This window comes from Rhipicephalus microplus, chromosome 1, assembly GCF_043290135.1.
Source record: "Rhipicephalus microplus isolate Deutch F79 chromosome 1, USDA_Rmic, whole genome shotgun sequence".
Classification (NCBI taxonomy): Eukaryota; Metazoa; Arthropoda; class Arachnida; order Ixodida; family Ixodidae; genus Rhipicephalus; species Rhipicephalus microplus.
The window spans coordinates 137,482,747-137,506,406 of record NC_134700.1 but is presented as its reverse complement, the minus strand read 5'-3'; the positions used below and the strand labels follow the sequence as shown (position 1 = coordinate 137,506,406).

At 43.6% G+C, this 23,660-nt stretch overlaps 1 protein-coding gene across 3 annotated transcripts in view; it reads left to right on the top strand.

The window, feature by feature from the left end:
- LOC119177844 (rifampicin phosphotransferase) overlaps positions 1–23,391 on the top strand; it is a 185,969-nt gene extending 162,578 nt beyond the window's left edge. For 2 of the 3 annotated variants that reach the window (XM_037429032.2, XM_075887408.1), the window contains 8 exons: positions 3,307–3,370; positions 5,405–5,568; positions 12,091–12,169; positions 13,613–13,658; positions 18,175–18,251; positions 19,408–19,510; positions 20,679–20,753; positions 23,247–23,391. In XM_037429032.2, the coding sequence (XP_037284929.2) occupies positions 3,307–3,370; positions 5,405–5,568; positions 12,091–12,169; positions 13,613–13,658; positions 18,175–18,251; positions 19,408–19,510; positions 20,679–20,753; positions 23,247–23,317 (679 nt within the window). In that variant the 3' untranslated portion in view covers positions 23,318–23,391. Of the gene's footprint in view, positions 1–3,306; positions 3,371–5,404; positions 5,569–12,090; positions 12,170–13,612; positions 13,659–18,174; positions 18,252–19,407; positions 19,511–20,678; positions 20,754–23,246 lie in introns of those variants that run through there. The other variant, XR_012893905.1, reaches the window with a different exon arrangement.
- The last annotated feature ends 269 nt before the right edge of the window (positions 23,392–23,660 follow it).

Genomic DNA, 23,660 nt, shown 5'->3' with positions numbered 1-23,660 from the left:
GCGTTTTTTTACTTTTTCAGTACACACCAACTGTGAGTGAGAGGGCTTCCAGGGTAATCGTGTCGCAATTTTTATTCGCGGTGTTGTTTTTTTAGAACACCACCATCTTGTAAGCCTTCGCTTGAAAGATATGTTGTGCTGCTTATGTCTTAGCGCGCCAACATACATTTGATGTAGATGTTCTTCTTGTACTTAATTGTGGAATAAATTGTACAATAGCGACAAGTGCTATTGGTTTTCTGCACTGAAGTTTGGACTTGGCTTTTGTGCACAGCATGTGCCTATTATTTGAAACGTGGTTGTAATGGCCTTTCGTTGTTGTAATGGCCTTTTGTTGTAATAATTTATTTTACTGTGTGCCTTTCATAGGTAGAATATTGTTGTCGCATTACGATCCCTAACCACAAGACTAAACTATATATACAGAAACCTACCTAGGAGTTTAAAACTGTAAAGTATGTTGCATAATTTCTTCACTCACTCCTTTACACGTAAAGTCACCGAATTATGGCAAGTAGTTCTGCTACTTCAGTAAGAATGAATGTCTGCCTGAATAGAGAATACAAGTGCAATAGAAACTAACAGCTGTAAATTATCAGTGTGAATTCGGATAAAAAACGGCACATAGACGCTACTTTATTTGCGATGTAGAAGCACGCAAGTGTGCAAAGCATCACAGGCTTGCATGAACAAAATTGTAGAAAATACGTCTTTTTGAAGCACGTAAAGCGTTTGAAGTGCTTGCTTGCACGCGGGGCATTCTTAAATGATTTATCTTGTGCCCAATCAGTCATGCCCTTGATCGTGGGCGAGAGTCACCGAGAACAAGCAGCACAAGTGCATATCAGCGTGGCAAACATTCGATGATCAACAGGCACATTGTTTGATGCCCCAAATGTTAGAAAACTGAGTGAGATTGCGGTACTTTTTTTGTTGTTGTCATTGCTGTTGCGACAGTGATGACTGTGTGTGTAGATTTTAAAAGTGAGGCACTTTAGGGGGCTGGTATGTCATATCGTCGTCATGGTGCATCATAAACGGCTGTCATGCTCGTTTGTGATGGGGTAAATCCCGCTACTTGCCACCAAGTCATACGGTGCATATTATTAGTGTCGTTGCTAGTGCATAAATTATTATAAAACATTATGTTTTACGTAGCAGCGGTGTCAGAGCCCCAGACACACATCTATTAAGGTGCTCAAGTTTGTTATCTAAAAACAGACACACAAACGTGCATCTCTACGGTAAAGTCATCCATATGAAACACCACTTCTTGAATCATATCTGCGAAGTGACAATGTGTTAGTGGACCGGTAGTGAGTAAGGCAGTAATGGCTAAATGTTTCGCTACGGAAACACTGGCACACACTACGTGTCTCACCCTTCCCCAGGTGTAACGTTAGTAGATCGCAAACACCCTTCCTTTCTCGTGGTGTAGTGCTTCCTCCTATTTTATTTTGTTTAGGTTGTAATAAAAAAGTATGCTTATGACTACTAAGGCGCAGGGATCAACAGTAACACATTGTCAACACTACGCATCGCCGACATTCGTGGGCGTGTTTCTGTTTCACTTACACATGTATGAGTAGGTGAGTGGCTTAGTGGCTGACGTTATGCTGGAAGCTAGACTGCCCACCCACCCATAGGTAATTGCGACTCGAATGAAAATGATCATACTAGGTATAGTCAGCATAAGTCTAACATGTCAGCACTTATTTGATTTGCATCGGCCCACATTGTTCTGCACAGTAGTCGGTAATAAGTTTTTACACACTTCCTGCAGCAATTCTTTCGTGGATGGTCAACAAAGTCAGGGACTACAGATGCGTACAGTCGAATAGCTTTCCTAATTAGTATAACCTAAGCGAAATATTTCTCGCCAGATTTAGAGAAGCCTGTGCAAAGTTTCCAGACATACCAACACTGAGCCACGTAGCATGGGAGTGAACCAAGAGGTCCACACACACGGACAGCCTACGCATTACTAAGTAACCGCACATGTTGCACAGGCAGTCGGATGCATGGCTTGCAGAATTGTACATGTAGCTTTGCGTGAATAGGCCCAGTGAGCAGTTCGGGCCAGCGGATCCCTGGACTGAGGACCTGACTACGCCTGTCTAAATTTATTATTTTGGTATACTTTGGCTGAATGAAGCTTTCTGCGCCTCCTTCTCCCTTCTCGTGGACAATTTTGACACGGTGAAACAAGCTGTATTTAAATGTATTGGGTAATTGCTGTGACGTTGTCCGGACCGCCATATTGTTGTACTGGCTGACAGCACCGGGAAATGATGGAATGCTTTATCTCAGTTGGTTCATCTGCCGAAGCTGTTCATCGCAGGACAGAATGATGTACGGTGTCGTCACCGAAACACTGCTTATTTCATGAGTTACAGCTCGGCCAAACAACATTTGGTAATGTGACACCTGACCGAAACGTTGCGTATTAAAGTGATGTGTGGCATTGAGCTAGTTGGTATTTCATTAGTAAACTGCTTTGCGAAATTGTTCTGAATGTGGTTGCCAGCCATTGTTTGAAAAGGCAACTGTTCTCACGTCACAGCATAACGAAGGCACTAAAATCACAATTAAAGGGCAACAATCGCTGGAGACAGCTGCATCAGCAGACCATCAACAGCCTTACCAGAAAAAAAATTGGTGTGTTTGAATTCTTCAGCACGTAGTGTCCCAGATCGATCACTTGGTTCCTTGCAGCCTCTTGGTTTTGTTTGGCTTATAATCTTGGATAAGCATGTGATCATATCTGTTTCAGAGCCTATGTATGTGCGGCTTAGTAATAATAAGTCAATTGAGAGTCTGCGCTGGTCTTCGTGTTTTCTGTGTGCGTTGTCTAAATCTTTTTTTTTTGGGGGGGGGGGGCTGAGTAGCATGACACTGAGTAAACACATAAAGCGAAGGGCGTGCTCCATAAACGCTCCGTTGAAACTAGTCCGAGATGACATCATTTGTCGGTTTCATATGCTGCCGCTACAAACCATACGCATCATTGTACAAGCTGTAAAGTGTCTCATGACGTCACTGAGGAGAACAGAATTTGCCTAAAGTGCCCCACGAAATGCGTGGCTTCTGGAGTTCAATAAGCATGTGCACTGCCCCTCGTAGGTTCAGTGGCCAGCGGCGCCGGTGCCACTCCTGAGCGACGGTACGTTCCCACGAAAGTTAAGCAAGAAAGGAATTGAACGTGTTCCAAGTTGTTTAGATATAAATGGGAGTGATAGCGATAGGAGTAAAAACTAAAAGGCATCAGTTCAACTTCTTGAATCATGTCTGAACTCTCAATTACAGGATGATGTTGAAGCTGGTGACACCAAAGGCACAAAGCGGTGTTGCTGCTCGGGAGGCGGCGAAGGTGCGTATTGAACACTAAAAGTAAAATAAGGTATGAATTGATTTGTTATCTTGTGTAAAAGACCATGAAAGCCCATGGTCGACAATTTACAGGGCTGAGGGTTAGGGGGTGCCATGATTTATCAAAGCAAGAGGAAAGCACTGCTAAGTGTATGCCGCGCAGGAGCTGATTAGTTGATAGGCCATACGGGGCTTTTGCACAGTCAAGATCTGTTTATTGTCAATATGCAAATGATTACGTCATGTTCTAACCTTGATTTTTACGACGAAGCGAAGTGCGACACCCGTATTTCTAACTGCTATGTTGCTTTAAATTAGCTATCTTGCAGAAGTGTGCGCATATTAGAAAATTCGAACGTCGAATCAAATAGCTTTATAGCCGGTTCACAACTCGAAATTATTCGCACATCTTCAAAACACAGATTACCTTTTCGAATACTTTTTGAAGGATAAAGTCACCGCTGATGCAAGAATCTCAAGGAAACAACACGTGGAAAGTGAAGAACCATTTTTTGTTGCTTTAATTGGTGAACTACCAAAATGAACGTAGGTCAAGCTTTTACGGAAACTTCAAGACCCTATAGCTTACTCATCACCGCACGAAGGAATCCTTTATTTAAAATCTAGGGTCATTGAAAACAATAGTCCTCAATCCACTATTATTATTATGAGATTCATGATTCTAATGTTATTTTATTTCAGAACTTCGGGTTACCTCAATGATGGCGACATAGCTGCACCTTGAGTACTGAAGTAATTCTTGCATTCACCTTAAAGTGAAAGAATATTTCGAAGGCTCTAGGTACTTGTGTACACGAGCTTACATCATTTTACACAATTGTGGTATCTTTCGTTGGTTGAATATAACGATACTGCTGCTTTGTTACAGTCTGTGAGTATTTGTTTGAAATATTATGTAGAATTCTAGGCCAGTCTTCAAAATTGTTTTACTAATTGAGAAGTATTTTAGTAGTATTCGACACATAGTTGTAATATATTCGGTCCAAAGGTTCACCATTCAAGCATCCTGAGAACACTTCAATAAGAATACCTTGCGATAAAATTTCATCGATCTACCTAATGTTGTATCTACGAAGACAACAACCTCTGAAATTCAGACTTCTTTTCTGCACTTCAAAGGGTGAAGTGAATTTGAATTCTAGGTTTCAAACATCGTGCGGTTTCAGACTCGTCTTTGAAGTAGCAATTTTATGATACAAACACTGATGACCATTTACGCCGCACTTCTGCGACGTCACCCCGGATTACATCACAGCGATAAAGAGCAGACGAAAGGTGACTCATCGCTACAGTTGTCTACATCGTTCGCCTTTGCCGTGGCTGACACCGCCGCGTACGCCTTTTCAACCGCTTCTGTCAGCAAGCAGCAAGACGCCGCTCGATGTAAGACCTTTGGTGGTTTACGGCTGCCTGATGTGCGTCGCACATCACTAATGGCAGAATATTCCGAGGCCTATAACGTGCCGCATTTTTTTATGTGCTGCAGCGCATATATACGCACAAATAAAAAAGTAATCCGGATCAAAACGTAAAAAGGTTGCGAGCTTAGTCTTAATCTGTAAAGCAAAGCTGGTTCTCATTCAATCTATTATTTAGCAGGACTCATGACGTTCACCCCAAGAAGCCTGTGTGTTGAACTCTCACGCAGAGAGTGAAGCCTGTAAATTTTACATTTTCTTTCTTGCTGTAATAAGAATGCGCAGCTTTGCTTCACTTGTTTCTTTAGTCACAATTTCTTACCTTTAGGCATACTGCTACTGATGAACTGTTGTACATATTGTATCCATTCATTGTCTGCAAGCTTCATTATTATTGTCCGTGACAACTAATTATCAGGCAAAAAGGTGTGAAATCATGATTACGTGTGAGAAAGAAGCCTACACGCAGAGCACTTAAGGTTTCCTTTGTATCATTATATGGCGCCAATATCATGGTTGAGATACACTAAGGTGTTTTTTGCCATTCGTTGGTGTAGCAGTGACCTCCATGTTGAAGCTTGTGTTGTTCGTCGCAGTCAGCTGTAGTGCGTGTCATCCACCAGCTGCGGCTGGTGTGCCACCAGCTGGCGACACGCATGGTTCGCGAAGGCAGGCTCCCTTCACCGGAACTGCTGTTCTTCCTCACTTACGAGGAGATAGGCATCTTGCTGCAAACCAGGAATCCAGAGCTCGTCCTCAAGTGAGTGAGCTGTTGCTACAGCAAATTGTTAACCTGTTGTCGCCGTCAAACGAGCCCAATTAGATGTCTCTGTTTTGTCTTATTTTTTTTTAAACCGTGCTAATGCTGAAGTAATTTATGCACGGAATATTCTTATGTAAGTATAGGCACACGTCATGGTGGCTGAGGAAATGATCCTATAGTACGGTCATTTTCTGTAGTGAGCAGTAGTAATTGGGTGTGTGGTGTGTGAAAGCTTGTGTGTATTTTGATCTCTGGGTATTAGTTCTGGCTACACTCCTGTTTTTTGCTTTTTTGCGTCCTTCTTTGTCCCCACAGTTGCTTATTCTTGTAACCCATTAGATAGCTTCTTCTTTTGTTATTAAGTAGAGGTAAACAACAAAAAAAAAAAACTCACAGAAATAAAAAGTGAGGGAAATAAATCCTATTTAGGTACCAAACAACGATGTTCTTCCCCCCATAGGTGGTCTTTTCAGCTCGGCAAATCGCACTCCCTCCCCATCTATCGCGGTATATGCATTAGTTGAAGCTGGTAGTGAGGGCACGACGCTAATGACTATAGAAGGTTGAAGTCCATTAACTTTGATATGGCCACGAGAAGCAACGTTTCAAAAGGCGTGGGAAATTTTGTTCAGTTGGGGTTCACTTGCGTGCACCTAAACCTAAGTGCACGGGTCTTCAGCATTTCGCCTCCACCTAAATGTGGTCCTCACGGCCGAGGTTCGACCCCGTCACCTCCTGGTCACCATTCAAGTACTATAACTATCACATGACCATGGTTCGTTAGTCAGGGCTCGACTAACGTGCACTGCTAAAGAACAGACGTTAAAAAAAGAGAGGAAACAGGCTTTATATTGCTGAATGGGCTAATACTTTAGTCTTGACGGTCTCAGGTGGTGGTTCGGAGGCTCTGGACTTGGGCACGGCCCTCGACTGGCGAGATAGTCCAGATCTGGCCGTTCACTTCTATTTTTCAATCAAGAACAGCAACAATAAATAGGTAAATAAATAAATAAATAAATAAAGCCTGCAGTGCCTCTGATACTCGGCGTCCTCAGCCCCACCTGCCTATTTACCTTATTACCTTATTTTCGTGCTTTGGTGATCTAGACTGAAAAAAGCACGTAGAAATTATTTTACTTTAGATTTGACTATACTTCTCTTTTAGGGGCGAAACTTCTTATAGCGGTACCCATTCGTCCTTCGTAGCCGTTGTAGTAGTATGTAACAAGTATACCATTTTGACATCCAAGGTGGTGCCAGTGAGAAATTTCTTTTGTGCGTTGTTGAACAATAAAAGACAGTGCTCAATGTACAAGCCAATGGCTGCTAAGGGAGAATGATAGACAGGAGAATTAGGCTTTTAGTAAACGCGCACGCTGCGAATTTTTTATTGTTCAACAACGCACAGAAGACAAGAAAGGGTTGCTACGTTATACTCGCTGGGCGTAGCCTCCTAGGTTTTAGAAAGGTTTAGCGAGCGTTGGGCCGCAGTGCCATGGATACAGTGAACTAGTATATACCATGAACTCGAGGTGGTTAAAGGTGGGAAGTAGACACAAAGCGCAAGCCGTAAGAAAGTGTGCGTGTGCCTCCTCTCGTTGAGTCATTGAAATGTCCGCTGGATGGCGGTGCTTCTATATGAAGAATATATGATGAAAAGATGCGAGATGGTGGTACTTGGAGTGTTGAATAGGTGGACGAATGGACACACAGACAGATGCATGGACGGACGCACAGATGGCTGCACGGACGGATGAACGCATGGACGGACGCAGGAGCGGATGCATGGATGAAAGCAGAGACAGACGCACAGATGAACGTGCGGACGCACGAACAGACGTACGCACGGACGGGCGGATGGACGCACGGGCAGCCACACAGACGCGCGCATGGATGGACGGAAGCAAGAACGAATGGACGGACGGACGCTTCACTTCACTATCCATCTTTCACTCCGTGGATATGCTGTCATTTTTTTAAAATGTGAAGCATTTCTTAGTGAACTTCGGCGACTTTCACCGTATCTATCTATCTCTATATCTATCTACCGCTTACGTTTCGGTGCTCTCGTGGTCACCCCCTTGGCGTTCACCAAAATCAGCATGGGAGGGAAAGACGGTTTGACGAATAGGACACGTTGGTCAGGACATGAACATTGTCACAATCCCGTCACGTACGTCGTCAAACACTTCCAGTGGCACTTACCCATGGGCAGGTATGTGCCGCTGCTATGCGGGTGTGTGCCACAGGTGATGGACACTTAGTATCAATACATAGGAACGACGAGGACACCCAGGGGCAAGTTTAACGCGCGAGCGTTAAGAAATACGCGACATCGGTAGCGTCGACCCGACAAATACAAATAAATGTCAGGGTCCCAGCTGGAATAGAACCTAAGCATTCTGCGCGGCAATAAAGCATTTTACCACTGAGTCAGGCCTGGTCTTGGAACTACTTTTCAACTAGACGCAAATCTTCGTGAAACGCCAATAGTGGTTGCAGTGATGCAGACCCAATTTTATAAACATTACATATGTACTCCTTTCATACAGCCGTCACGTCGGGTTTACGTCAACTGTGGTCAGTTGCCATGCGCTGCAGTTGATTTATGTAGCAATGTCCAGGGTCAGCATCCTCACGAGCATCAGCGCTTCATATCAGCTTCTCGTGTTGCTAATACGCATGTTCTAGTTGGCATTGTCGCGCATGTGCAAACAACTGGTTATATGAACATCTGCAACTCTTCAACATATGTCTGTGCGTGCAACATTTGTACATATATTTAGCGTCATTTCATGACGTGTAGCTCAATGAAAGAGTTGCTACACGGTCACCTTTCCTCCTCATGTCTCGCATAACGTCGATTCCCAGGTACGTGAGATCTGCCGATGTTTGTTTCCTGCATTCCATTCACAAATGTTCGGTGGCTAGTAGGTTTGCCCAGAAATATCTATTTTTCAGGATAGTCAACAGCTAGACCTTAAACATAGGATTGTTTCAATAATTGATTGATATATGGGGTTTAACGTCATCAAACCATCACATGAGTCTGAGAAATGCCGTAGTAGAGGTCTCCGAAAATCTCGGAATACCTGGGGTTCTTCAAACCTTTCAGACGCCAACTACTGAGAAATGTCTGTGAATCTGTCAGATCACTACAACGTTACTGCAAAGTACTCAATATTCTATTAGAAGAAAAATAACAAAATATTTGTTTAATCTGTGTGTGTCATAGTAACTCGTTCTATTCAAGTTTCAATAAATACGTCTTTGTCCTGAAGTCATTGATGCTTACTTTTGACTTAAATAAAATTTAATTTCAGGCTAGAAATATAGTGCAAATTTATTTTTGGCTATGTCGATTGTCAGCAAGAAAAATTTCTACTTTTCACGTTGATTGCAGGAAGCGGCACATCGCATGACTCGTCAAACGTGCTAGCACCTTCAAAAAAGTGACCATATTGTTACGTTTAGTAATGTGTTTATTACGCTGTGGCTTAGTGGTAAACTTCAAGGGGTCGTGCACCGGAGGCCTATCTCGCTAGCCGAACGTCCTCTCCTCTAATCTGCCTGTTCTCCGCTACCCAGAGGCTCATACCCAAATCACATATGAATAACATATCATATAACATATGCATATCTTGCTCTTTCTTAGCCTCTGCATGATGCAAATTACGAAAGCGAGTGGTGTACACAACTGTGTACATAGCGTCTGAAAGTGTTAACGTGAAACCAAATCTGAGCACACGGGCCTACGGCACTTTTACCTACATCAAAAATGCAGCCGGGATTCGATCCCATGACCTGCGGGTCAGCATTGATAATAGAAAGATTGTGTGCATCTTGACAACTTGATATATGGGCAATGCCTAAAATTTTGCAGCCGCTTGTAGTGAATGAATGAAATGAACTTTATTTAGACCAGGCTCTTTGTACTTCAGTCCTAAGGTGCGTGGCCTCCTCAGTCCAGGTAGCCATGACTCGCTGCCGCCGCTCGAGCCCGGTGCACCAATCGTAGCTGGTTGTCAGGGTGTTGGGTCACCGGCAAAGCCTCCCACTGGTCTTCGAATGCTTCCTCTTTATCCGTTTCTTTCCCTTCGTTCGCGTTTGCACTTGGCGGGGACGACGGTGGTATGTCCGGATTGTTGCGACACTCCAGCACCATGTGGCGCAGAGTGTTGCGCGTGTCTGGAGTGCAAAACTTGCAGTACCACCTGAACATTCTTGGATACATAGGGTGTGGGAAAGTTCCGGCTTGTAGTCTTCTTCATGTCACCGCTTGTTCTCTACTCAGACTTTTGTGGGCTAGCAGATACCACTTCCTCTGCTTCCTGTAGTGTGCCAAAATGTCTGCATACTGCTTCGGTATGCGCTCATGCTCATCGTGACAGCCACCGGTACGTGACAGCTGTCGGTACGTGGCTCGGGGTGCATGATCTTGACCCACGGCGTGAGCCATCTGGTTCCCCGCGAGAGACTCAAGTCCCGGTGTCGAAAATATGGTTATTTCATCCACCTTGGTGCTTTTTAAGACATGTAGTGCTGCCTTTCAAATCCTTCCGTTCATTCATCTTCTACCCACCTCTTGCGAAATTATTATCTCGGTAGCCAGCGTATCCTTGCTTGTAGCAATGGCCATGGCTGTGCCCAGCTCTTCCGATGTACTCCCGTCCTTGGCACCTATGGATGCTGCTCTCAATTCTTTGCCACTTTCGTCGACCACGCTTATAGGAAAACAGTAATTTGTAAGGTAAGCAGCTGCGTCCGTGTATTTCACATTTTCTTCATTGCTGTTGGTGCGTTGTAGTATCTGCTTGAGCAGTTATATCCTGGCTTGTCTTCCTTCTTTGTCGTATTCCGGATGCATGTTCCTTGGTATATTGCTTATATGTAAGTAATTTCTGATCTCGTACGGGACATGGTGAGGGACGTGCTTGTCATGCTCGATGCGGTAACCCAAATCTTGGACCAGGGCTCTACCCATATTCGTCAGCTGCAGTCTCTCCAGCCGGTTGACATGTGGTTCGGTGAGCCTTTCTCATGTGCTGTGCACTCCCATTTTAAGCAACTTTTGCGTGGATGTATAAGGTGACAGGTTCATGGCTATTTTGTAGACTTTTTTGATAAGAGTGTTAAGTTTAATCCTCCAGTTATTCTTCATATCTACATATGGTGTCCCGTACGTAAATATGCCTGTGACTAACGCATAGATCATTTTCGTGCAGTCTTTATTTAGTCCGTGGCTTTTGCTTGTCACCCTTTTTATCAGGGGACTGACCTGTTGCACGGTTTCCTGAACTTTTTCTAACTCTGCTCCTCCAGCCCCATCCTTTTGAATAAGCAGTCAGAGAATGCGCAGCGTTGAAACCTGAGGAATTACGATGCCTCCAACCTTCACTTCTGGGTGCCGTGTCTGCGGTGGTTGTCGGGCTCTTAAACGCTTTCTTAGCATTAAGAGTTCAGACTTTTCTAGGGCGCACGTCAGTCCACGTGTTCCTAGAGATCTTTTTGTTTGCTCGACAGCTTCTTGCAGAGCGTCTCGCTGTTGGCCTGTGGATCCCCCGCGTAGTCCAGATGGCGAGGTCGACAGCATATCTTGCATGGTTAATCCTCGCTATTTGTTGGAGTAGGTTTGATGACAATCTCATCGCCAGATTGAAGGTTGTTTTGCTTCAGAGCTTGACTGTTCACGTAAGACTTCCTACTGGAGATCAAGGAAAATGTCACAGAAAGACTGGCCACGCAAACTCAGAGAGCCATCTTTCCACTAGACGTAAGAGGGGATTTTGACAACCTGTCGCACGAAGCCGTACTGAAACACCTTAACATGTATTGCTGCTGAGAAAAAGTGTATAAATATGTTAGATCTCTTCTGAAAGAAAGGAGAGCTACAGTGGTAATAGGCGACTTGCGCTCTGAGAAGTTCGAAATACCGCCGAAGGGTGAGCTCTAAGGCTCCATTATTTGTCCAATCCTCTTGTAGTGAATTTTTCTTTTACTAGAAGGTATCGGTAAACTTGTGCAGCGAAGCTGCGATGGTTTAGGTCAAGCCTGAGTACATGGAACTTTTTCAATCATTTTGTCAAATGGATTGTGTGATAGGAAAGGTAACAACACCGTACTGAAAGGAGCATATAGACGGAGCAGGAGGCAATCACAAGCACTTTTCATAGTCCACTTTCCGCAATACGCCATTGGCTTTAGTCGCAATATGTTGGCTTAAAATCATGTGGGAAAAAATGACAAATATTCGACTATAGTGACTATGTTCTTTGTTTTATGGGTATATTTTTGCACCACAAGGGGGCTACCTTTCTGTCGAATTCCACGTGCCTAAATGTACTAAAATGGGTCGATGTAGCGCTTCGACTTCCCGTTTCTCACGACGATCTCATGATCATATTCTTGAAATCCTTGCTATTTCTTGAAGAATATGATTCAGGTGACGATATCCGGAATTTTACAGCAGTGATCAAATGTTTTGTATGGAAGCGTTTGTATGTTTTTTTCTTTTTCCAGAGCTCAGCGACGCCTGAAAATTCATGCACTGCTTGATAAAGACACATACCCATCCATATTTGTGGGAATCCCAAAGCCGGTAACCTTTTTTTGTTTTTTATCAGTTTAAATGTGCGACATGGGTGTTTCTGGCCTTGGCTCCTAAAGGACCACTAACAGGAATACACGGGACTCCAGTGGCGCTGGCATATCAAGATTTAAGAGCAAAATTATTGCACTTGAAAGAAACATAATAATATTTTAGTAACGCTACGGCCATTTTATGCACTCGTTTTTACAGCAAACGATGAGTTCACGACATGTAAGCTCTCACATTGTTTTAAATATTTTTGAGCGGTCGTCCAGCGTGGGATATAATGGTTTCTAATATTGATGAGAAGCGACGAGATCAGCGATACTATGACTAGCATCGGCTTTTCGAACACGGGATCAGACGATAAGGTATCAATAAATCTGCAGACAAACAGCGTAGCAGAGTGTGCATCATATGTGAAATCTCGTTATTTTTGTCGCCTGTGTCAGGCGCTACCAAGTCCAGAGGTCAACGCTCTCATGGAATTATTGAAAAATTGGAAGGATATAAACCCTGAAGGGGGCTAAACAGTATTTTGCAATTAAGGCAGAATAACTTGCACTTAAATTTTGTGCTTTCGTACGAGCGAGATCAATGCCTAAATGATGTTTCGTGGAGGAAAGACGCAGGTATTTGCAAGGGCTAAAACACTTTAGTAACACGCATCGTGTCACATCCTAATAACGTATTGTGTCGTTTCACAAGTGCATTAATAAGGCCAATTTTTTTCCCCTCTGAACAACCTGTTCGCATGTTTGAACGCTTGGAAAATCAGCATTACGCGTGACTTTTTTGTTTGTTTTTCGCAAAACAAGCGCATTCAACCTTACTCTGCTTTGCCATAAGCAATATCCTTGTGAAATGATCTTCGCATCTTGACAGCTGCTGTCAACAAGAGCGATTTGTTCCGCGAGCAACCGCCCTCTCACCACACATAGCTTAGTTTCAGAGCTGTTTATACAGATGTGAATTAATGGGTGGCTGCATTTTCTTTGTAATAAGGGTTTTATTAGTATTATTACAGTTGGTGTTACGTACTATTCAATTTGTATAGTTCAACTGTATACGTTCTCAATCCCCCTCTCCTGTATGCCTCTCACGCTATGCTCTATCCAGAGCCTGTGACGTGGGCGTACTGACTGACTGACTGACTTGACTGACTGACTGACTGACTGACTGACAAACAAACAAACAAACTAACTAACTAACTAACTAACTAACTAACTAACTAACTAACTAACTAAATGAATAAACAAATATAATAACTAACCAATTAATGAATAAATATTATTGTTGAAATAATTCTTCAGCTAAGTAAATATTTTGTTTTTGACAATATGAGCTTGAATAAGGATTTCTTTGCCGCGAGAAACACGCTGACAAAACACGCTGAAAGAACGGCTGCTTTTCATTATTTCTCGTGACCGTGTTCCGTCGTGTTTCTTTCAGATTGAACGCATCAAAAGGCACATTGAAGGAGACTTCGAGGTGAAAGGCATGTGATGTTTATTTATACCAGCGGCTACTTTCATGCACTACGGGAACTAATACTTTTGTACAACCGAGAGTTAGATATGATGAATGGATGGCAGATACCAGTGTTTTAGTACATCAGAAACATTAAATGACGCATTAGAGGTTATTTGGCGTAAACAGTTCTGTAACTTCTGTTACAGTTCTGTAATCTATTATTGCAGTTGTTGTGAGTAGTATAGAGAACCAGGCGCGTTTTACCTTTCAAAACTTTCAAGGTACAGAATTAGAAATTGAGCACAAATACATGGTTTCTCAGATTTCGATTAATAATTTTCAGCACCGAATGTTTGCCTTTGGAGTCATGGTCAACTATATTTTCGTTCAATCGGAGCAACGAAAGCGTAGCAGAATTTTTAAACTCTTATTCTGATAGGCAGTGAAATAATGGCATCCAAGGCGCTGTGTTTATCGCCAACGAATAAGCCACGAAAAATTATTTCCATACAACTTGAACGATGTTGTGTAGATGCAGCTTCTCATGGCACGTCTGCTTACATGAAGAGACTATCAGAAATCTTTGTACTAATTAGTCCAAATACTTAGTACTTCTTCATTAGCGCGCTGTAGATTTACCCTTCAGAAAAAAATCACAGTATATCCATAGAGCGAATGATGATAAGTGGGGCGAAGCGTCCGTCATCGCGTCCGTGCTTCCGTCCGTCCGTTAGTTCTTCCTTCCGTACGTCCCCGCGACCATCCGTGTGTCTATCTATGCGTGCATCCGTCTGTCCTTGCCTCCACCCATGAGTCCGTCCATCAATCTGTCTGTCTGTCTGTCTGTCTGTCTGTCTGTCTGTCTGTCTGTCTGTCTGTCTGTCTGTCTGTCTGTCTGTCTGTTCGTTCGTCCATCCGTCCGTACGTTCGCGCGTCTATACATCCATCCGTCCATCTGCGAGTCTGTCTGTCCACCCGTCCATGCGTCCACCTAGTGAACTCTCCAAGCACCGCCATCTCCCATCTCGCATCCTCTGTGGCACATACATACATACATACCTACATACATACATACATACATACATACATACATACATACATACATACATACATACATACATACATACATACATACATACATACATACATACATACATACATACATACATACATACATACATAAGTCGATTAATACCACTTTGAAATCGGGAAAATCACCATTGGACTTGACAGCGTATCGCCCTATTGCCCTCGCAAGCTGCCTCGGAAAAGTGATGGAAAGAATGGTTCTATTTCGTCTCGAGTGGTACTTGGAACGATACACCAAATACCCTTCTTGCATGGCAGGCTTTCGTCGGGGCCGCTCCTGCATTGACTGTGTCCTTGATTTATCGACATTTGTTCAACAAGGAAAAAGTCGCAAGCGCATATCAGTGGCACTCTTTCTTGACGTGAAGGGTGCATATGATAATGTAGCTCACGATGCCATCCTCACTTCTCTCGCAGCAATGGGCATTGGTGGACGAATGTTTCAATGGATAAAAGATTATATAACTGGCAGGGGTTTCTTTGTACAAACATATGAGGGTATAACTGCCCAACATTACACCTACTGCGGAGTACCTCAGGGAGGTGTTTTAAGCCCCACATTGTTCATTGTGGCCCTCACTTGGTCTGGTGAAGGTTCTGCCAAAGTCGGTGTGCCTATCCATATACGCCGATGATATTTGCCTCTGGAGTGCTGCAGTTACTCGCCCTCAGGTGCGTGCACGAATACAGCGGGCAGCAACCCTCACAACAGCCTACCTTCAGAAACAAGGCCTAAATATATCAACTGTGAAGTGCGCGTTGATGGCGTTTACACGCAAACCAATGACGCCATATCCTGTTTACATCAATGGGCAGAGTGTCAAATATGCACGGACGCATCATTTCCTGGGCATAATAATCGACAGAAGCCTTTCGTGGAGCCCACATTGTGCGTACTTGAAGAAGAGACTGCTATCTATTGTGCATATCATCAAATTCTTGTGCGGTAAAGCATGGGGAACTTCTGTAGCCTCCATGCTACAGCTGTACAGGGCCCTATTTCTGGGTCTATTGCGCTACAGCTTGCCGGTACTGACTAACACTTGCAAATCGAATACTCATTCATTGGAGAGTTTGCAGGGTCAGGCACTGCGTATCTGCCTAGGACTGCCCCGATGCGCTTCTACTTATGCCACAATCATGCTTGCCAAAGACCATCCGGTCAGGACATGTATAGTTGTGGATTGCCTCAGAGCGCACATTCGACATGCTAGCCGTGTCCCCGACCACCACTTGGCCCTTCTACCTTCCGGAAGACCACGTGCTACGTTTTCAAACGTCATAGCCAAGCACCTAAACAGCATTCCATCAGGATATACGCCAGCTGCGAGAACGACATGCCCTTTGTGTTGCCTCGACCAGCCGCAAGTACGTCTAGAAATTCCGGGAATCAAAAAGAAAAGCAGTCACTCCAGAGTAGCATTGAAGCAAGCAACACTGCTATTATTACATGAGTTGTACTTAGACCGAACGCAGATATACACTGATGGGTCCGTCTCATTCAGCAGCTCATCAGGTGCCGCTGTAATTCCGGCTGCAAAAATGACAATCAAGTTTAAGTTGTCGCATATGACTACATCTACGGCATCAGAGCTTGCTGCTATAAGGGCTGCTTTACAAAATCTCGTTCAAGAACGTCCAGGAAAATGGGCCATATTCTGTGATTCGAAGGCAGCGCTTCAGAGTTTGCAGTCTGCCATGCGTAGGAGGAGCCATGACCAACTGGTACAAGAAATAAGACATTGCCATCATGAAGCTCTAGCACGAGGGCATGATATTATATATCAATGGCTGCCTGGACGTATCGGTATTACCGGAAATCAATTACCCGATGATGCAGCCTGCTAAGCCCATGAAGAAACCCGTGTAGTCCCGATTCCTCTATCAAGGAATGATGCAGCAAGACAACTTTACCTGCTGGCTCGAGATCTACCACGCACGTTCTGGTCGTCTACCAGCTTCCAAAGGTGTCAATTTTATGAACTGGATCCTTCGCTCAAGCTAAAGCTACCATCACAACTTTCCCGCTCCGATGCGACACTGTTATGCCGCCTTTGGTTGGGTGTTGCATTCACAAAGGCGTACTCCTTTCGCATTGGTATGGCAGACACTCCTACATGTGACTACTGCGGAGATGAAGAGACCATCGAACACGTCCTGTGCAGCTGCGCTTGCTACGACACACAGCGATGCCAGCTACAGATGGTTTTGAATCGACTTGACCCCGGACCATTTTGTGTGCAGAAGATACTAGGACCTTGGGCATCTGCCTCAGTTGCCCAGAAAGCAACTAAAGCACTGCTACTTTACCTTAAGTCAACGAACCTGAGCGACCGCCTGTAAACTTTGTGTGCTCCCCGAGTGTGCTCGTGATTGTGTGTACCTTCTCATCTTTCTGCAACCTCTTTTCTCCCCTTTATCCCCTCCCCAGTGCAGGGTAGCAAACCGGATGTGCGTCTGGTTAACCTCCCTGCCTTTCCTTGCATCTTTACCTCTCTCTCTCTCTACATACATACATACATACATACATACAAGAAATGAACCGAGCCACACCTTTAGGAGCTTCACTCCTGAAAAACTATTCACACATCAACTTGTACACAGTTCTTTTTCCCCACCTCAGTCATCAGCTATAAATATTAACCTTTTCTTCTATGGCTAAAATAAATGGTTGACTTGGTCAAGGGGCAAGACATTCACTTTCGGGAGGCTGTTGGGAAACGCGAGTGCTGTTCGCAAGCGCCTTGGACTGTTTTTTTTCTGGGCTGGGGTTATGTCTGCTACTCAGCGTTGATTACTGAACACCCTTCCAGAGTAGTGGAAGAGCATGAATACTTAAACCTAGACCTCCGAAGCTGCACGCTCCCTTCCGCCCAGACAATGCCTGATGAGACCACCGAGAAAGGCTACGCAAAGGAAGATATGGCCCAACAGCCACTGGCCATCATTTCTACCACTCAAAACTTCAACCAATTCAGAAAGGGGTTTTTTTTTTAATCGATGTATAGTGTCAGACCGAAAGCCGAGCTAGCAAAAACAGTTTAACATGCTCGGCACCCACAGTTCGCGAACAGCGAACGCGCTTCAAATCAAAAGAGCATTCCGCGGTAGTTGTCCTGGTCGTTTACCACTACATGGTGATTATCTTTTCGTTATGTATGCTACATGAATAGTAAATGCTACCTAAGCATAGCCTATCCAAGAATAGCCGTCTTTAGAGAGGTTTCGGTTACCGTGTTGGCTAACTGTATAAAAAAAGTGGTGTCAACCCAAAGCCACTGAATGTACAAAATTGCAATACAGTAACTTTGCGACACAGTACGGCGTTTTAGAGAAGGCTTACTACAAGATGTTCACTATAGGACCCGTAATAGTTAAATTTTTCTACCCTTAAGCATCTAAAACAGCATTTTCCTGCATTATGTTTTCCGCACGGTATTTTTGCTGTGCAGGAAGTCCGATGTCTCAGGGTGTTGTGGAAGGCAAAGCGCGCGTGGTGCTGTCATTTGAAGAAGCCCACCTCATTCAGGTAACATGATGAAGAAAATATTGTTGTTGATCGAACATCGGTTATTGTGGTTTACTTGTGTAACATGACTATCCCAACACCACTCTGGTTGTAGTGAGTATATGTAAATGTGCCATGCAATCGAAGTATTGTAATAAATACCCTGTATGGCAAGGTATCAAGTGCGCGAAATGGATAATGTCCGCAAGATGTTGTGACAAGCAAGGACGTGGAATGCAATCTTGACTATTCTGAGAAACACTCTTTATTGTCGTAAGCATCATATAACAAACATAAGTAAAGCAACGGAAACATTGATACTTCAGTTTGAGTTAAGCTCAGGCACAGGTATGTTCGGCCAATATTTTTCTTTTATAGAACGAGCGCCCAATTAGAAATTACTATAACACAGTAGAGTGCCCACAATGAGAAACCAAAAAGATATTGAAGCAGTGCTCAAACAAATTAGAACCCATGTTATGAAAAGCAACATGTCGTTCCTACTGTTTCATATTTCGCCATAGCTTCAGGCGAAACATTTTAGGTAGCGCAGTCCTACACACATATGTCTATATAATCTGTAGGAGAGCACGTGTTAGTTGAATGTAACGTAACTCAGCTCATTGGCTGATTTGGTATATTTTTATGTACGGCGGTTAGCTATCCTGCCACTATAAATATTACCGAATTTGCGCGACTCAGTCACTGCCATGCATAGTCAACCGTTTGTGGCTTAGTAATGAATTTACTGCAGCTTCCACAGAGAGTGCACTTAGGACTCTGTGCAAAAGCTAGCAGTCATCTTTATTACATTGCTTTAGATTCAACACTTTAATCGGTTGACAGAATATTCCGAAACGGTGCCTTTGAAAGCGCAGCGTTGAATATGTTGGTGTTGGCAAGCGCTTTCTGTATACCACAAAAATGCACTGCTATTGTTCGCATATATTTATCAAGTAGGTTTAACAGCCATCTGCTGTGTGCGGGTTTGCTATATTGCGGTTAATACTGAGTAAAAATAATCATTATCTTTACTTAAACAGAGAATTGTGATTGCAGACCCTGTGCTCTTGAGATTTAAGCAAATGTGAGAAACTATGCATACCCTATATTTCTCTCAAGCTAAAGGAACAGTTATTTGTCCTTCACGGAACTACCAATGTTTTCATATGTGCAGAAGGGTGAGGTACTCATAACAAATGCCACTGACACCGGTTGGACGCCATACTTCCCGCTGTTGGCTGGAGTCGTAACAGAAATCGGAGGTCCGCTGTCCCATGGTAAGTTTCGAAATGACGCAAAGCACATGATCCTGATATGGTATTGAAGCTATAGTCTTGAGTTATTTGTCAAGTTGGTTTAAGAGGCGAACGTAGCTGACCGAGCTGCCCATGATGGCATCCGCAGTGTTGTCATTCCGCTATTAGGATCTCACTCAGGAAAACTATTTTGTGCGATAGTACGTGATTTCTTTGAATTGGTGGAATTCCCCGAAAGTACTCGCCTACATACCTTAGACCGTGACCTTCAATTGCACATCCCATACAGTCTAACACGACGTCTATCTACCTTTCTCGTCCATCTCTGGCTTGGAGTGGCGTTCTCGAGTGCATATTCATTCACCATTGGGATAGCCCGTTGGGTGAACTCTGCGTTGTGTGAACCATTGGGATAGCTCGTTGTGTGAACTCTGCGGCTGCAGCGAAACAATAGCTCACCTCCCCTATGAGAACACCCATTTCAACACCCAGAGCCTTCTCAACCGAATCAGGTCAGCTTAGACAGCTGTGCTTTCACAGAAGACAAAACTCTTGGGCACAAGCCTATCCGGTCTTCAGCAAAAATGGCTGAAAGCGGGGTCACAGTTTTTTTTTTTTGAGAAAGCAGATTGAACGCTAATGTATGGATGGTCTCAGACAAGGTTTTCCGACAATGCCATAGTCAAGATTTCGGGGTGTCCTCACAGACTATCTTCTCTTTCATTTTCTTGCCGCACCTTTATCTTGTGCAAAACCAGTGTTCCTGCTTGTTAACCTCGCTGTCTTTAATCTACCTTTCTCTCTGTGGTAATAGCTTCATGTTCTTTACGGACCCCGAGGAGTTTCTTGAGAAACTTTATTGACGAAGTTCCTTCAGCGGCCTTGTTCAGCAAGTAACTAATATAAATTTGGGTAGGAAGAGACATGGGGAGTACCATGTTGCTGCGAGACTAGTAACCTTTGCACATGAGTAGTGGGCATAGCCTGAAACGGCTAAGATAACACGGTAACGCAGTGATAAAACCGTCATGCCCCAAAGATGTATACAGGCAACAGTTAATCGAAGCACACTTTTCGTTGAAGACACTGTGAAACTCTGTTGCCATGCCCTCCGTTACCACTTAACTACAGACATCCAAGCAAAAGCTACGAGGACAGAGAGCAGCATTGCTTATCACATTTCTCGCAGGTGCTGTCGTCGCTCGTGAGTACGGCCTTCCGTGCATCGTCGGGGTCGAAGGCATCACCATGATGCTTGCTACTGGTGCGTACCTTTGCATAGTAGGATTAGCCACTGCGTATTTCCTATTAGCATAAACAAAATTTCTAAGACGTTTCACCTTGTACTGCGCAGAGTACAGCGTTAATTACAGCAACCACTCAAAAGGAAGCCATGGGACGCCACGTATATTTTGCACTGGAAAGATGATATTTCAGGTTCATCAAAGCTAAAAAAATTCAATGATAACGCTAGTATCTATTTTTAACAAGGCTGCACAAATGTAGAAGGCAAACATTTAGAGTTGATACTGATGTCCTGAAAAAACGTGGTGAGGTAGTGTACATGCGATGGTGCATAGCCAATGGTATTGCAGCCAATGGTATTGTAACATACTGCAATGGTATTGCAGTATGTTACTTTTTCAGCTTTGAGATATAACTTGTTGGAGATTAAAACGTGTGGTTCTGTGGCTCCTTGTCAACCCAGGTGGATCTTGCACCGCATCTACAGCATTCTTTGGATCTGGTTGGTGAAACCAGGTTGTAGATAGCTTGTCTTTAGCGTGGTGAATGAAAATCTCCTAAGCTAAATGCTTTTGACGGGAAGTGCGTGAGCTTTAAAAGCACTTCTGTCGGCCATATGTACTTCTATTTTAAATGAAGAAGGTGGAAAGAGACCAATTGTGAAGTTTACGTGATGAAATATTTAGTAGCTGTGTTCCTTGATAGTGGAAGTTACCGCACGCTTACGGAATGGAAATGTACTAGAGAGGAAGCTTCGTGCCAGGACAGCTATTTGTACGGGACTTTACATCACAATGAAAAAAGTGTGCAGCGATAGGTTTATTCCGGACAAAGTTGCATCCACATGGTCTGCCGATCTAACATGTTTCAGCTGTTCAGTTTCGGTTGTGTGGGTGCAGTTTTTTCTTTAACATTGTCATTATAATGCAGGGGTGGATCCGGCCACCCATTTTATGGAGAGGGGGGCGTTAACCTGCAAGTAACACTTGAGAAGGGGGCAGGGCTATGACTTCTTTTGCTTTTACTGAGAAAAAGGCCCCTTCATGGCATATACGCAGGTAATATGCCCTCACAGTGGTTTTATTCATTGGTAATACCGATTAATTGGACATAAACTACAGATACTACAGTTAAGGGAGGGGGGTTGCTGACACACACTTTTGGGGGTAGGGTGATCACCCTACCGCTCCCTCTGAATCCGCCACTGTTATAATGAAGCGGAAATTCGGAAGGATTTGGAAACAAGCCAGTGTTTTATTTATCAAAGTGATGCGAGATGATCCTATACTAGCCATTTCCGTATGTTTGTTACAATGAGAGGAACACATTCTCAGCAAAGTATTCCAAGTTGCGTAGTGTACTAGTACCACAGGTCGGCGAAATTTGTGGATTTCACTCAGACTCACTCATGAAATATATTTTGAGCTTTGGACTCCCTCGGGCTCAGAATCACGAAAATTTTCCTGGGCCGGAATCCCTTGGACTCACACTCACAAAAATTTTCATCAGTCGGACTCACTTGGACTGAAACTTACCAAAAAATTGCTCACGCGGGCTCACTCGGACTAAGACTGGCGGCTTGATCTGAGTCTGAGTGAGTCCGAGTGAGTCAACGCATGAGTCCGTCAGCCCAAAATTAGCTTCCTTGACCATGATGTCAATGCTCCTAACACCAATATTTCACGTTATCAGTGCTTTTCGTCGTGCCGTTGGACATAGCATAGTTGAAAACTACTTTTGATAGCTTCCAAACAAGGTCATTTTTCTTGGAAGAGTTAACAGCATAAGACATAATAAAGAAATATTCTGAAAGAGTTCCTGAGTAGAGATATGGGTACCCCCTACTCAATTCACGCCCCTAATAATTAAATATTCAAACGGAGTATCAACGACACTGGTTTGAATACTTGTGAGTAATGATAAGGCTGAGAGTAATGCTGAATACGACTACACAGGTCCTTAGGTTGGCCAGAGAAAGCGAATTTCACTCAGACTCACCCAAGAAATATGTTTTGCGTTTTAAACTCTCTCGGGCTCAAACTTATCAAAGTTTTCCTGAGCCAAACTCACTCGGACTCACACTCAAGAAAATTTTCTTCAACCAAATTCACTGAGACTCACACTCACCAAAGTTTTGCTAACCCTGACCCACTTAGACTTACGGCTAGATCTGAGTCTGAGTGAGTCTAAGTGACTCTATTCATGAGTGAATTCACCGACCTATGGGTCGTATACAAGGGTGTTGATGTTTTTAGAGCGTTTCATCTTGATAAATTAACTTTACTTGTTAGACAGGGCTAGGTGTTGTGCTTTCATTGTGTATTAGGTTGTTCTCGCACTGGTATTTGTAGTTAGGTAGCGTAATGCCATGGCGATGAGAAAAAAAGCAAAGCCTTGAGCACCAACAAAAATAACAAAGAAATGTCAATGCCAGTCACTATAATATACACGTGTACTTCATACTGATCTACATAATTAGCTAGCGTTCATTAATATTTCTTGTTCTTTGAAGGTGACTATGTACAGCTGGATGGCAATAAAGGCTTACTGAGAAAAATTGCGGCTCCTGCTGCAGAAGACTGACAAGACCTTCTTCCTCCAAGAAATAGAACTGCAGTAATAAATCACGTGGTATCAAATAAAAAATGGGTATGTAACAGTGTAGTTCAAATTATGCCATTAAAAAATTTCTCTAGCCTAAGTCAGTGGGCCATGCGGATGATGTCAACAAGATACTCAAGCTCTAAAGAACCCAAACCCAAGCTGTTTCGTAGGGTAACAACTGAGAAAATTGGATGAACTGGGCACTTCTCGTGAGAAATCACTTCACCGCCGTATGAAAGGTCGGTAGGTGACTTCGGGCAAACTCTGTGTGCACTTTCTCTTCTTCTGCCTCTCACTTTTTTCCGTTTTCGGTGTTTTAGTG